Genomic DNA, 15,437 nt, shown 5'->3' with positions numbered 1-15,437 from the left:
TTTCAATATAGAAACTGTTGCTAAGTTGCAATAAAAAAAAACCTTCCCAAACACTTAAAAATAGTTTTGCAGCTTGAAGCTTCAGAAAAGTCAAATTGGAGGCTCTGTCAGACAAACACACTGGAGCAGAGCATGCCCTGATGTTGATCTTGCATGCCTCTGGAGTCTTCAGAGCTGCCAACATCTCACCACTAGTATATTAGTTTCTTCAGAGCTTGAAAATAGGCGTTGCACTAGCTCTAGTGTGGAACAGGCAATTGGAGTGATGATGGCAGGAATAAATTCATGGTTCTGCATCTCTGCCATCCTTCACTGGAAGCATGCATCTGCAGCAGTACCCGTGTACCTGAGGTGCTTCCTCCTCCACTCAACTGTTTGTAGCAACTATAGCAGCAGGGATACTTATGTGCAAGAGTGAACATTAGGTAGAAGGGAAGCAATGTTTTCGTGGTGTGATTTAAGGATGAGAGTATACTGAGTGAGGCCCCCTGTAGGTTAAATGTTTGACAGCTTCCCTTGCAGATCTAGGCGGCTTGAATCAGTGGGAGCCTTTCTAATACAGTATCTTGGTAAACAGAACAATGGTAGAAAGAAGGAAAATTGCTTGAAACAAAAGTAGTGGTAAATATGCTAAGATACTGTCCAAGGAGAAGATAATCTGGGTTGAAAGACTATCTAGAGACAGTTGTGAGAGAGAAATCCTGGAAAAGTTTGTAGAAAACATCAGGAGCTTCATGAAGAGTAGTTAGTTTTACAGATGTGCTCTGATGTTACATGCCTTCTTCAGAGAAAGGCTTGTAAAACACCAGCACTAATAGAGGGTTTCTTTGTTGGTGAGTAGCCTAGGCCATCAGTTGCTGCCTAGGCCTGTGTTTATGTTCTCATTTGAGGTACTAAGTTATAATCCATTTACTGTGGAGATAATCTTCCAGTTGTGAAACTCCTGCAAACCCATCTAGTGTTGGCTTCCCAAGACTGCAGAAGTTGTTGTGACTGTTTCTATTCACAGCTAAGGTTCAGCCCCAGAGCAGTGTTTTTAAGAATAAATTACGTCATGGACTACAAAGACAGTAATGCAGCTTCAGAAATGGTTGTTTTATAGTGCTGCTTCTGTCATCTGAACAAGCTGTGAACAGCAGATCATGAGATTATTTGAGAGCCCTTTAGTTCTTTGCACTGGTGTGTGTTCCCTTTGAAAGTGCTTCCTTTGGAGACAACAGCTCCACTTAGTCTCACAGAGTTTGAGCTTGATGCCTGGTCTGTGTCTGTCCAAACCTTTAAGCACATTCTGTGGTATATAGGGACAGTGAAAAGGAATTGAACAGGCTGACAAATATTATCAGCCATGACATTGTAGTGATACCCAAAGTATTTCCCTTTTAAAGTGTTTACTTGCAAACATCTCTTTTATTTAGAAGAAGGAGCTGCTCTCTAGTGGGATTTGGCTTTCTGGGTTAATGCTACACAATTGTAGTTCAGGCATTTTTGAATTATTACCCAATCCAAATAAACCAGATCTGGACATGGCTCTGAAAGTAATCTGTTTCATGTCATAGAATCATAGAATGGTTTGGGTTGGAAAGGACCTTAAGATCATCTAGTTTCAACCCCCCTGCCATGGACAGGGACTCCTGTCGTGGTTTAAGCCCAGCCGGTAACTTAGAACCATGCAGCCACTCACTCACTCCCCCCGCTTCTTCCCTCCTCAACTTGGGGCAAGACAAGAGACTTTTCCCTCTTGTCCCAGACCACCCTCCCCGAGAGCCAAATAATTAGGCTTTAACCACGATAACTCCTCACACTAGACCGTGTCACCCAAGGCTCTGTCCAGCACGGCCTCGAACGCTGCCAGGGATGGGGCATTTACCACTTCTTTGGGCAGCCTGTTCCAGTGCCTCACCAACCTCAATGTCATTTATACCAAGAGAGTAATGGTAGTAGTATTACCTTACTACAGCTTGTTATCCTCAAAATCCTCTTGTAGCATCCAGTTGTATTAAAATCGTATTTGTGTGTGTGAAACACAAGCAGACTTTGTCCCTTTGTCAGTGGGGATAATCATGTCACTGGGTTGTGCTCAGGTATCACAGAGAAGGTGCATACATTCTGACCTGAATTGGTAATACTAATTACAACATTTTATACTAAGTGTGTGGTTTTTCACACCAGGAGCTCTTGTCGTTGGCCAAACGGAAGCGTAGTGACTCTGAAGAAAAGGAGCCACCTGTCAGCAAACCTACGGCATCTTCAGACTCGGAGACATCAGACAGTGATGATGAGGTGAGTTTGTCATGTTATCAGTAATATTACTGTGGCTTAATTGTCTCATTGTACCTAAGCAGTGAAAGCGTATTTATCATACAATATATTTAGCCTGCTGACTTCATAAAGTGGGACTGGCCATCAGTGGCACTAATGGAGACCCATTAAGCCCAGAGGATGTGTACTCAGAAATACTTCATTTATTCATTTATTTTATTGTAATTAATATGCTATGAATTGTAACTGCATACAAAATAGCCTGAGTGTCTGTAGAAAAGGTGATTGCCTGTTTAATCCCGTGTTCATGGTCTGAATGGTCTGGTGATGTACCTGCTTGAAACTAGTAGTTTTCCTGTGTAATGCTTGGGGTTGAAGTAGCAGTGAAGCTTCTAAAAAGTTGGACTCAGAGAGAGGTTTTCAGCTATGGAAGAGAACTTTCTTCCTTAGGGAAGAAGAATGTCAAGGCAGGTCATACTATTTTACACGTGGTAAAAATGTTCTGTTTAGTTTGATTCCCCAAGAAGTCGGCTGTGAACCGGCTTGTCTGGTCATGTGAACATGCAACAGGGTGTGTTTTTAGTGGCATTTTTGAAGACAGTAAGGCAAAGAAGAGTTTAGCATTACTTTGTTCTAGGGTTTGGTAAATTCCTTGTGTAGTGCTGCTTATCTGCTAGATCTGGTTTTATTATATTTTCTTGGTACTCCATTCTAGAGCTGGGTAAAAGTCTCTGTTTTCATCTGTAAAGGAAAATGGAAATAGACTTATTAAAAGAGAGGAACTGACATACAGGTCATACAGGTATTTGAATAAAAATGTTTTCTTGAAGGCTTACTGTCCTGGGTTCAGCTTAAACCACGACACTTACAAATGTCTTTTGCAAGGTTTCCACATGTGTAGTGAGGTCATTTATACATCTGTTCTTAAAAATTCAGCAGGCAGCTCTTTGGGGTGGATTTTTTCCCCCTGAAACTACAGAAAATGACTACTGACATTGTGACAACTTGAAGACCAATAGGCTGGGCCAGTGATAAACTAGCTACTATTATGCATTTGGTAGTGTAGCAGAGTTCTGCCCATAAGTGTAAAGAATGTGTGGGTTAATTTTCTTCCTGAGGCTTTTTTAAAATAAATATACTTGCAAGTCTGTTTCCATCAATCCTTTCCTTTTTTAAAGAGGTGACTCTTGTATCTCATATATGCTTAAGACATAAGGAGAGATAAAATTGTGACTGGACTGGATATATTAGATTTGCGATTGGGTGACCACTCAGTCTGTCACGATGTATGTTGGCACGCAGCTTAGTTATTCTAAGCTGTGCAGAGACCAGCTTGTCTGGAAAAGTAGACTTAGGTGTGGAAGGCAAGTCAGTGATAAAGCCTTCTGTGTTTATCTCTGAAAACTGACAGAATAAATAATATTCAAGTTATTTTTTAGCTTGTGTAGCTACAAGTAAGATCTGCCTTTCCGCTGTATGTAGAATATGGCAATGTGTCTCTTCACAGATTTGCACAGACCTGCAGATGCAGTATCTCTGTTGCACCATGTGCATTTGATACTCTTTCTAATCTGTGTATAATTTCTAATTGATACTCTGTTCTTTCTGACCTCCACACAGCAAGAGGAAAAGATTTAGAGAAGAGGTAATTAGGACACTTGTTTCTATTCCTGTGCCTGAAATATGCATTCTGAACTGCTGCTTGTCACAGCAGGCTGAGACAGGCTGGGTTATAACAGTTCTGCTTCTGCCATGTTCATCCCTAGGTTTGACTACACTACTTCTCATGGACTACTTTGGTTGTATCAGTGTTCTTGTGGTTGGTTTGATGTTTGCTCAACCTTGGGGACTGGGAGAGGGGGTCTGAAAATTGAAATTGTCTTACTGGACTTCCTGCAAGATGAGGACCTTGAGGCAAAAGCATGGAAATGTTTCCTTGGGCAAATGGGCTTAATTATATCCATGTGCTTCCACACAGATTTTGCAGTGTGTGCATCCTTTGTGGGTCTTACACTACATGTTCCTGGATTGTTGCATGTACCAGAAAGGAGCCTAAATCTCTGCTTCAGAGGCTAATGCTGCTGTTATGCCTTTTATTAAAGGGAGGAATGTTTGTGGGTGTAGGGGAGAGAAATTGCATTTTGAGTTACAGAATAACAGCATGTACAAATCATGCCATATCTCTACAATGGTGCCCAAGGGATTTCAGTAAACCTTTAACATCGTATTTCGTGTGTTTTGGTGAGAATGCACTTCTGTTAAAGCTGTTACCCACATCAGGTATTCCTGGTGCAGATCCTAGGTTCTGTAACACTTTAAGGACCAGTGTGCTTTGAATCAAATTCCCTAGCCAAGGGACTGAAGGTGAGTTGCAGGCAATGGCATAGGATGGATGCTCTGAACCATCATCTGGTGGGTCTGTGGAACATGCGTGACTGAATTGACTGTGAACTGTTTCTCAGAGAACTAACAGCAGTGACTGCAGGGTTTTGCAATAAGAAATGCTACCTTCACAAAGAGATACTCTAAGCCACATGCAGATGTGGAGGCAGACAGCTCCTTTATCTGTGGAGCAACATGTGGTCATGATCACTCAGAGGTCACCATCCCAAGCTGTTAGCCTGTAACCAGTTTGGTGTTAGCCATGTTACTATTGGGGCTACTGTGCTAGAGATGTGTGTATCCACAAGGTAGCCTCATTACTTATTGAAGACATTGTATGGATGGTGTTCCTTAGTTACAGTAGGTTAATTCTGGGTTCTTGCTCTTCCTTCTATCCTGGCGTTGTTGCTTTCAATAAGAGAATTCTTTCTGTGGCATGCTGAAGCCTTGATGACTTCTGCAACAACTTCACTACCATCAGTGTAGCTTACACAATGCTGTAGGAGCTCCTGTTGCATTTCTCTTCTTGTTAGCAATGCTGCCATATAAGTCTGCGCATCCTTCTACACTCATCCTTATGTGGTGCAGGGTTTGGTTGTGCCTTTTAACAGCTCTAGGACAACAGCAGAAAGTAATTCCAGGACAAGAAAAGTTATATCAAGAATGTTTGGAATATCTGTCTATGCCTTTATTTGCAAACGTGCAGATTCAGTTGGAGATGGCATAGCTGAAGATCTTGTCAATGGGACAGAGGAGGAGGTGAGCAGTGGTTGTGCAGCTAGTCAGGAAATCGGACTCAAATAAGAGCCTTTTGCCCCTGTTATGAGGAAACCACTTTGAAGTTTGGATCTACTTTACTGCACCTGAAGTTAGAGCACTCTAGTAAACTACAGATTAGCAGAAAGCTGCATGTGTTCCTCCTGCTTTGGGGGTGTCCTTTGTGGATCTGTAGAGATTATGATGATGAATGTCTCTCTATTCCCCACCCCCACCTCCCCCCATGTGCTTTTATCCCATAATACTGCTTAATTAGACCTTCAAGAACAAGTGGGTTCTCCAGTCCTGTGAGGCCTTTGCCATAGGTTTTTATAAGCTTAGGAAATTTGAAGCGGGCTGTGCTTTAATCTTACACCCAGCCCTCCAGCATTACAGGCTGTGTGCTTTGTAACTGACTCTTCTTGGGAACAGTTTCCTTCAGCTCCTAATGGGTGCAATAGCAAAGCCTTCCTTAAGGAAGAGAGGTGCTGTCACTTACCCCACACTAAACAAAGTGAAAGTGCAGATTTGAATGGTGCAGGCTCATTGTATGGAGGCTGGAATGTACAGAGTAGCAATGTGAACCAGCTCTGGACAAAATAGGTGCAAAATTTGGTCTGCAAATAGTTTCTTAAAATTGCAAACTAGCATGGGGATAGCTTCAGGGGTTATGTGTTATGATTTATGTGTTACGAGAGACTGTAGGAGCTCTGAAGTGGAGCAGGTTGCTCCAGAAATAGACTCATGGAAGTATTGGAATTGAATATGTGGGCTTTATTTAATTTTTTTTTCACTAAATGAACTTTTTCTTATACCCAGGCAGCAGTTCTTGCTGAGGCAAAGCGAGTCATAAGGCACTGTCTAATACTTAGAGAAGTCACTAAGCTTTTGGTAGTCCAGATGATGCTTGCTGGCTGGTGATATTAGAGCTATGCAAGGCACTCATTGACCAAGTGTTTTATGGCTGTTGCCATCTCCAGCTGTTTGGCCCAGGCTTCCTAAATAAAACATTGCAGGTTTTCATAGTGGCATCCCCGAGTTTGTTTTGACTATGGAGAGTGCTTCTGCGTTGGCATTTGGTATATACCACCTCAGTGTTGTCACTCAGCAGTTAGTGCCAATCAATACATGGATCCCACGGAATACTTCCAGGACAAACATTAATTTGCAGCTTAAACTGAATTTATACCTATTAGAGGCACACCTGTTTTTTGTTCTGTTTGGTGTTTGTATTTGGTCTTTTTTGTTGGTGTTTTGTTTGTTTGTTTTCTTCCATAGTTACCTTTCTGTGAGCTACTTTGAGCATTACTCAAGACAGTGAGGGTAGATCAGGTGTCTGGTGATATTTTGGCACATGAAGCCTTCTTTCAGCCAGCTCTTTGAAAAGCCTCTTCTGTGACTTCAGGAGGTGTTTCCTTTATTTCATAGAATCCTAGAATGGCTTGCATTGAAAGGAACCTTAAAGATCATCTAGTTCCAACCTCCCTGCCATGGGCAGGAACACCTTCCACTAGACCAGGTTGCTCCAAGCTTCATCCAGCCTGGTCTTGAACACTTCCGCTGATCATCTTTGTGGCCGCCTCTGGACTCGCATCAATAGGTCTGTGTCCTTCTTATGCTGGGGGCCCAAGAGTTGAACACTGTACTGCAGGTGGAGTCTCATCAGACCGGAGTAGAGGGGGAGAATCACCTCCCTCAACCTGCTGGTCATGCTCCTTTTGACGCAGCCCAGCATATGGTTGCCTTTCTGGGCCGTGAGTGCATGCTGCTGCATCATGTTGAACTTGTCATCAACAGACACCCCCAAGTCCTCCACAGGGCTGCTCTTAATCCATTCTCTGCCCAGTTTGGGGTTGCCCTGAACCACATGCAGGACCTTACTCTTGGCCTTGTTGAACTTTGTGCTGGCCCATGTCTTCAGCCTGTTTAGGTCCTTCTGGATGGCATCCCTTCCCTCCAGTGTGTTGACCACACGACACAGTTTAGTGTCATCAGCAAGCCTGCTGAGGGTGCACTTGATCCCACTGTCCGTGTTACTGACAAAGATGTTGAACAGTGCCTGTCCCAGTACCTACACCCAAGGAATGCCACTTGTAACCAGTCTCCACCTGGGCTTCGATCTGTTGACCACAACTGTTGGAGTGTGACCATCCAGCCAATTCCTTATCCACTGAGTGGTCCATCCATCGAATCTGTGCCTCTGCAGTTTAAAGACAAGGATGTCATGTGAGACTTGTCAAAAATAGGAGATATTTGCTTATCTCCTTTCAGTTTTGGTTTTGACACCTTGAGTCTCCTATTTGTGTTTTAAATGGTCCTTTAAATCATGTAATTGCTCGGCTGTTGTCATTGTGAAGGTGTTTGATGTGTCAGAATAATCAGTGCAGATCCTGAAAGGCAGGAAAAGTAACAGGGCTTTTTATTTAGTATTTAGTTTTAATAGTGGTGGTAGAGAGCATTTTCCTCCTTGTAGCTCTTGGAGTGTTGTCTCCAGAGTTCTCCCAGCTTTGAGAAACCCTGAGTACAGCAAATACTGCCTTATCTTTGTATCTGTGCTACTAGCTGTTGTCTTCAGACAGGCTGAAACTGCAGTTTGATGACTTGCCTGGAGGACTGCCTTTTGTTTTCCTGGTGTGAAGGGAGGAGAATGGCTGAAAGTTTGTAAGCCTGGCTAACTTTATGTGCCTTGGTATTCTTAAGCTGTCATGTTGTCATGGCCTATAAGTTTATGTGGCCTAAAGGAAAGGAACACATTTGTAAGGAACCTGTTGTGCTTTCAAAGTTATGGTTTCAAATTTGCCTTTTGATTATAGAAGCAATACCCAGGATGGGAGGGTATGGCAAGGACACGCTGGCAGCCTTGGTTGTGTAAAAGGGGGAAAAAAAGGGCAAAGAGAATACCTATTTTCAAAACAAAACCTCAGTGGATAATGCATTTGGTCACTGTCTCTGTTCACACAGTATCTGTGTGAGCAGCGGGGGCCAAAACAGTTCCACCACTTTCTGTACTCTCAGAGCTCACTTCTTTTTTTTTTTTTCTCTCTCCTTTTCTTTTCCCTCGGACTCATTTCATTTCCCCAGTGAAAATATGTTCCAGGTTTGCTGAGCTATAAATGGTTTTCCTCAATCGTTTTGTGTAGTTGCTTTGGTAGAAGCTGACTCCTAAATCTGGCAAATTTCTAACGTGGTGGGGTTTTTTATTGTTGCTGTTGGCAATCCATTCTGGGTACTGCAGCTTAACTGGGACTTCTTAGAATCATAGAATCAGTCAGGTTGGAAAGGGCCTTTAAAATCGTTGATTCCAACCATTCCTTGGGGGAAATATGCAAGATATTAGCACTGTGAGCCTTGAAAAGAAGAGGAAGATTTTAAATGCTCTTCTGGCTGTTTCCTGTGACTGAACCATAAAGCTCTGTTGTTCAGTAGTACTAAACAATAAGCAGAAAGCCATGTTGCAGCACACTTGTGCATGGGGTTATTAACTTGCTGTGTCTGCAACCATGGAGGGTTCCAGATGGTGGCTGAGGAGGCAGCAGTGAATAGAGGAGCTGTTTATGGGAAGCATGTGAGAAGTGTTGACTGGCTGTGCCTGACTAGAACATGGAAGAGGGAATCTGGAGAAGCTGCAGTAGAAGGCAAAGTTTGGAAAATATGGATATTGTTTGCAATTTGGGATGCATGGAGTTAAGGGGAACAGAGCAAACAAATGCTTCTGACTATAACAGTATGTGTTTTTACTAGATGTTACATGCAAATGTGTCGTTGCTTTTCTGCTCTCCACTGGTGTGCCAGAGCTTGAGAAAGGGGCTCAAAACTTGGGATTGGACTGCAGGTTGCCATACAGCTCATGCCTTTCCAGTGTTGTTGTGTTCATGTGTCCCCATATGTTGTGTCCTGTCCCCTCTCCAACCTGCAAATCTCTGTTACATCTTCCTCTGCTGTAAGAAGAAACTCGATGTTGGCTAGTGTCTCTCTGAACAATACAGAGGGGTCATTCAGTGTCCAAATGACAACTAATGTTTCTTGAGCCTGCAGAGCAACCTGTGAGCCTAAAAGTATCATGCTAACTATGTCCTGCGTTGATTTGTTTGTCCATAAAGCTTGCTCAAACCCTCGTCTGGTCCTATAGTGGTACCAGAAATGACCAGGCATTCATGAGAGATTGGAGTAGCTAAATAACCCCTGAGGCACATGAGTTGGATGAGGATGAATTTGGCTGACAGCACTGAAACTGGGAGGTGACAGCCAGTTATTACGACTTAAAAGGCATAGAGGTCACATGCATAAACAAGTGAGATGAAGTGTAACCTTCAGGGTGAAATAGAAACCAAAGCAAAATATTCTAGATTAGGGCAGGGATTTTTTTATTACTTGTTTTTGCTCAAAAGGTTATCACAGTTTTCTCTTCAGTCCTGGCTTCTTGGATCCAGCTTTTCTCCACAATTCCACTTGCAAGTTAAAGGCTGAGAACAGTGATGTGTAGTGCATGTAGCTACAGCTATTAGACATTTTATTAACAACTGAAGTCACGCTGGTTTTATCTGATCTTAACTTCTTTCATCTCAGCGTGACCTCTCAAGGTATTGGTAGAACTGTGGTGTATACTGTGGCTTTCTCTGTGCTTTTTCCTTGCTGTACAGCATGCTGACACAAGGTATAATTCACCGTTAGAACACTGAGAAGAAGTGGCAGAGCTCTGGGAAGGAGAGACATCTGTTTCCCTGGTTCAGAGGGCTCTGCTCCTCACTGCTAAATGCTCCCTTTCTCACTGGTGTGTTCTCACTGGTGTGCTGGCAGGAGATGAGCTCTTGGACAAATAGCACTTTTCTGTAATACCTGGGAGATGATTCCTTAATGTTGAGGTCTGGGCAGATTCAGGTGGAATACAGGCTTGTTCTTAACTGGTATCCATGGGCATAATTAACTAGGAATGTTATTAGACAGCAGTATTGTAACACTGAACAAGTAAAGCTTCAATGTGGAAGTTAATAAAGACATAAATGCAAGCTCAAGGCTATACAAAGTCAGATGCTATCATATGGACTGTAACAGGCTGGGGTAACTGCATAGGGTATGGATTGCAATCAGGGCTCACCACTACGTAGCTGTACTTCTACCTCAGAAAAGAAAACTTCTGCCTGGCTTTTGAAAGAAAGCTTCTACCTCAGAAAGAAAACTTCTGGCTGATGCTTTTGAATACACAGCTGGTGCTTAAAAATGATGAGGAAGCAGTTGATAATGTGGAAGGTACAAGGCTGGGTGTGAGAGTAATCAAACCCAAGCAAACTCTAAAGACAGTAGGTCAGGTGGTAGCCTCTAACTACTCTATTGATTTTCATTTAGAGTATTTGAACACTAGCGTTCTCTGAAGATGGTGAAATCAGGTAGAAATCATCAAATTTGATGGGATGATTACTGCCTGCAGAAATGGACTTGATTCATCCCCTAGGAGGTGAAATAGATGAGAAGGCTGAAATTTGTGTGCACCTGAGGTCAAATCTAAAGGTTTCTTTTTTTTTTCTTTCTTTCCCCAGTTGGAGTAGTTTTGATCACAAGGTCTCAGTTACATAAAAAAGTATTTGCTCACTTTAATTAGGAATATGCTTTTGTAGTAGACTGCATGGTAGCAACGTGCATGAAAGATGAGAGTAATATGCAGGTACAAAGAGGGTAACAGTCTAAATATATATATATATTTAGAATGTAAATGTCTTATCCCTGAAGGTCTTATGGCTGGAGAATTTCTAGGAGAGGGTAGTGAAGTGCAAAATATTGTAAAGCCTTAAAATAATACACAGGCAATCATTACAGGTTCTGTTCCCTTCTGCCTTTACCCAGTTGGTTGGGTCTATGCAAAAAACCTAATAAGAAATCACAATGTAAGGTAAATAGTAGTTCTTCTCCTGGGACTTTGGGATTTAAAGTTGCTACTTGTGTGTGCGGTGGGATAAGTCTTGTAGTTGGAAACTGAAGTCTAGGTTAATTGAAGATACAATACTAAAAGAAAATTTAAATTAAGACTTGACATTTGGGGTTGTTTTTTTCTTCCTCATGATTCTGATTTGATTCTGACTTGTGTATGTGGATGCAGGCGGTGGCACTACTGTCTATGGGTGAGAGTGCTGCTGGGTTCTTGCATGAAAATACAGATGCTGTGTACTCTTGGTAAAACTGGGATTCTTGCAGAGTGCCATGTACAACTGCTGAGCTGTCACGAAATCTCTTAAGTATCATGAGACCCCACTTGCAGCACTTTGTCCAGTTCTGGTGTCCTCAACATAAAAAGGACATGGAGCTGTTGGAGCAAGTCCAGAGGAGGCCACAAGGATGCTCAAGGGCTGGAGCACCTCCTGTATGAAGACAGGCTGAGAAAGTTGGGGCTGTTCAGCCTGGAGAAGAGAAGCTGCATGGAGACCTCAGAGCAGCTTCCTGTGTCTGAAGGGGGCTACAAGGATGCTGGGGAGGGACTTTTCATCAGGGACTGCAGTGGTAGGACAAGGGATAATGGGTTTAAACTTAAACAGGGGAAGTTGAGATTAGATACAAGGAAGAAGTTCTTCACTGTGAGGGTGGTGAGGCACTGGAATGGGTTGCCCAAGGAAATGGTAAATGCTCCAACCCTGGCAGTGTTCAAGGCCAGATTGGACAGAGCCTTGGGCAACATGATCTAGTGTGAGGCATCCCTGCCCCGTGGCAACGATTGGAACTAGATGATCTTAAGGTCCTTTCCAGTCCAAACCGTTCTATGATTTTATGAATATCATGCTCTTGAATAAACCACTTTTGGAAACACATCTGTTGCTTCTGTTGAAACTGAAGCTAATCTTTACAAATGCAGTTGGTCACTTGTTTAAAATTATTTTCCCAGGAAAATGTTTTCAGTACCTGTTTTTCTCCTGGTGGATATTGCAGACTCTGAAGTCTTCATTGGTTTGTTTTTTAAAGGAGTGTCGCCTTGCACTGATAACTGTTTTTTAAGAGAAAGACAAAACTTTTCAACACTCCATCTCCCCCAAACTCAAAGAACCCTGTAAAATCCTTTAATTTGATAAGTTTCCTGTTGGTTGCTTCCCCCCAACCCTTTTGTGGTTGATTTGTTGCTGTCAGGTATTGGACTGTTTCTCAGTTGTTTTTACTCCACTGTTTTCAAGGAGGGAGAATAGTTCATGTCTCATGCCCCCTTTCTTGATTCTTTCCTTGCAGTGGACTGTTGGAGGTTCTAAAAACAAGAAAAAAGGAAAAGCGGGTAAGGCAGAGAAGAAAGGAACCATGAAGAAGCAGACGAACAAAGCTGCCTCTTCAGGCAGCTCAGACAAAGACAGCTCTGCTGAGAGCTCAGCACCTGAAGAGGGTAAGATAACACATGTGCATTTACTTACAGTGTGAAGTCACCCCTTTGTGCACACTGAAGAATAATGTTAAATGGTGGTGTTAAAGACTATCTTCAAAAAGTTTTCTTTGTGTTACTGGTAATCTGGGTGACTCTTAAACTTGCCATGGTTTGAAGTGTATATAATTCAGTATAGCTTTGCTGTAAGCACTCTGTTACAGCTGCCACACTAAACAGTGTTTCAACTGAAGGATGTATAACATATTTAACTACTTGACTTTCTCCTGGAAAATTCTTTTCTTCCTTCTAGCATGTCCCAGCTGTAGTGTGGGTAGCGTTTTCTTCTATTCCCATTGACATATTTTTCCTTTCCAAACTTCTTGTGATGACAGAGGGAGAGGTGTGTGGTATTGCGTGATGCAAATAGCTTATCTTGCATGCATTTGCTCTGAATTGGACATTCTTGCACATTTACATTGACATGGTAAAAGAAAAATCATTACTATAACTTTCAGAATATTTTTTAATGTGAGCATTGAATATGTTCCAATGCTGGGCAGAATTTCTGTGTTCCTTCCTGTTTTCATCATGCCCATGAAGGTTTGCAGGGTGTTAGTTGCAATTTCAGTTGATACAAAAAATCCCAACAAAGTTAAGAAAGTATATGAAGGAACCTACAGTTTTAAGTATATTAAGCACAGTGGAGACAGACTAAAGCATGAAGTGATTGACAGGGTATATATCGGCGCTTACAAGTCGAGTGTTTTCACAGTGTAAGCTTGCAAAGCTGGGAGTTTCCAGAAATACTTGAGACCAGAATGAGAGTGAAAGAAAGAATCATCTTCAACATAAAAAGGACATGGAGCTGTTGGAGCAAGTCCAGAGGAGGGCCACAAGGATGATAAGAGGACTGGAGCACCTCCCATATGAAGATAGGCTGAGAAAGTTGGGGCTGTTCAGCCTTCCAATATCTGAAGGGGGACTAAAAGGATGCTGGGGAGGGACTCTTCATTAGGGACTGTAGTGGTAGGACAACGGGTAATGGCTTTAAACTTAAACAGGGGAAGTTTAGGTTAGATATAAGGAAGAAGTGGTGAGGCACTGGAATAGGTTGCCCAAGGAAGTTGTGAATGCTCCAACCCTGGAGGTGTTCAAGGCCAGGCTGGACAGAGCCTTGGGTGACATAGTTTAGTGTGTGGTGTCCCTGCTCATGGCAGGGGGGTTGGAACTAGATGATCTTAAGGTCCTTTCCAACCCTAACTATTCTATGACTCTATGATGCCTGCTTTTGCCATTTGGTGTAATGTAGTCAATTAGGTGAAATAATCAAAGCACCTGAACTTGGATCAAATTTAAAGGTGGTGTTACTCTGTATTACTGGGGAGCCAGCTGTTCCCTAAGCCCAACTGGGAGGGCTTTTACAGCAAGGGAGCATCATGGCCTTGCCAGTCCCAAGGATAGTATGCTTGAGCTTTATCTTCTGAAGTAGCAATTTGTAGTGTTGCAGACTTCAAACAACAAATTTTGGTTCCTCAGCTTGCAGTAGCTGGGAGTATTGATGGTGGTTAATAGTGGCATTTGAGGTGCACACATATACTTAAAGTTATGGATGTATAAGCAATTTCTCAGGGACATAAGTATACCAGCGTAGAATCCTAAACTTAAGTCCCTAGCACACTAACTAAAAGGCCTCCTAAAATTTGCTTTTCTATTAAGAGTTTTTACTTACAACCCAGTTTGTGCTCACATGTAATACCACTCATTTTATCATTTTTAGCATGCATATCTTACAGTAATAAAGTATTTCCTCCTGGGTTTAGTTTTCATGTTCAGCCTGGATAAGAGGAGCTGCGTGGAGACCTCATAGCAGCCTTCCAGTATCTGGAGGGAGTCTACAGGGATGCTGGAGAGAGACTCTTCATCAGGGACTGTAGTGATAGGACAAGGGGTGATGGGTTTAAACTTAAACAGGGGACGTTCAGGTTGGATATAAGGAAAAAGTTCTTTACTGTGAGGGTGATGAGGCACTGGCACAGGTTGCCCAAAGACATGGTAAATGCTTCATCCCTGGCAGGTTCAAGGCCAGGCTGGACAGAGCCTTGGGTGTCATGGTATAAGGTATCCCTGCTCATGGCAGGGGAGTTGGAACTAGATGATCTTAAGGTCCTTTCCAACCCTAACTATTCTATGATTCTATGGTATGTATGCTTTTAGTATTGTGGAGGAGGAGTGTAAAATTTATTCTTGGTATCCTTTGCTAACATGTTATGATGGAGTGGTTGGGCTTTGCTCCAGTTGAATCTTGCTGCCTTGTATTTTGGTTTTAGGAGAAGTCTCTGACTCAGAAAGCAACAGCTCCTCATCTAGCTCAGATTCAGATTCTTCATCTGAAGATGAGGAATTCCATGATGGCTATGGAGAAGATCTGATGGGAGATGAAGAAGACCGAGCTAGACTGGAACAAATGACAGAAAAGGAGAGAGAGCAGGAGCTGTTTAACCGGATAGAGAAGAGAGAAGTGCTAAAAAGAAGGTGAATTTTATAGCTGTAGATATCTGGCAGCGTATTCATACAGGCTGTATGGAGAGTATACTGACTGTGCTCTCGTGTTTGGGGTGCAAGCATTCAGGACTATGAAGTGAATTAAGCTTCATTGTAGGGTTTTGGGTTTTTTTTGCATATACCGTCCTTGTAGCTAGTTGACAAGCAC

General features: G+C 42.5%; 1 protein-coding gene across 1 annotated transcript in view; it reads left to right on the top strand.

The window, feature by feature from the left end:
* Nucleotides 1-2,170: 2,170 nt before the first annotated feature.
* RTF1 (Rtf1, Paf1/RNA polymerase II complex component, homolog (S. cerevisiae)) overlaps nt 2,171-15,437 on the top strand; it is a 30,125-nt gene continuing 16,858 nt past the window's right edge. The window contains exons 1-3 of the mRNA XM_010016807.1: nt 2,171-2,280; nt 12,601-12,748; nt 15,055-15,259. Coding sequence (XP_010015109.1) covers nt 12,667-12,748; nt 15,055-15,259 — 287 coding nt within the window. The 5' untranslated portion in view covers nt 2,171-2,280; nt 12,601-12,666. The remainder of the gene's footprint in view (nt 2,281-12,600; nt 12,749-15,054; nt 15,260-15,437) is intronic.

The sequence above is a fragment of the Nestor notabilis genome, unplaced genomic scaffold, assembly GCF_000696875.1.
Source record: "Nestor notabilis isolate BGI_N333 unplaced genomic scaffold, ASM69687v1 scaffold7386, whole genome shotgun sequence".
NCBI classification, from domain to species: Eukaryota; Metazoa; Chordata; class Aves; order Psittaciformes; family Psittacidae; genus Nestor; species Nestor notabilis.
Note: the sequence above shows the minus strand (reverse complement) of the source record. Positions and strands in the feature narration are given on the sequence as shown.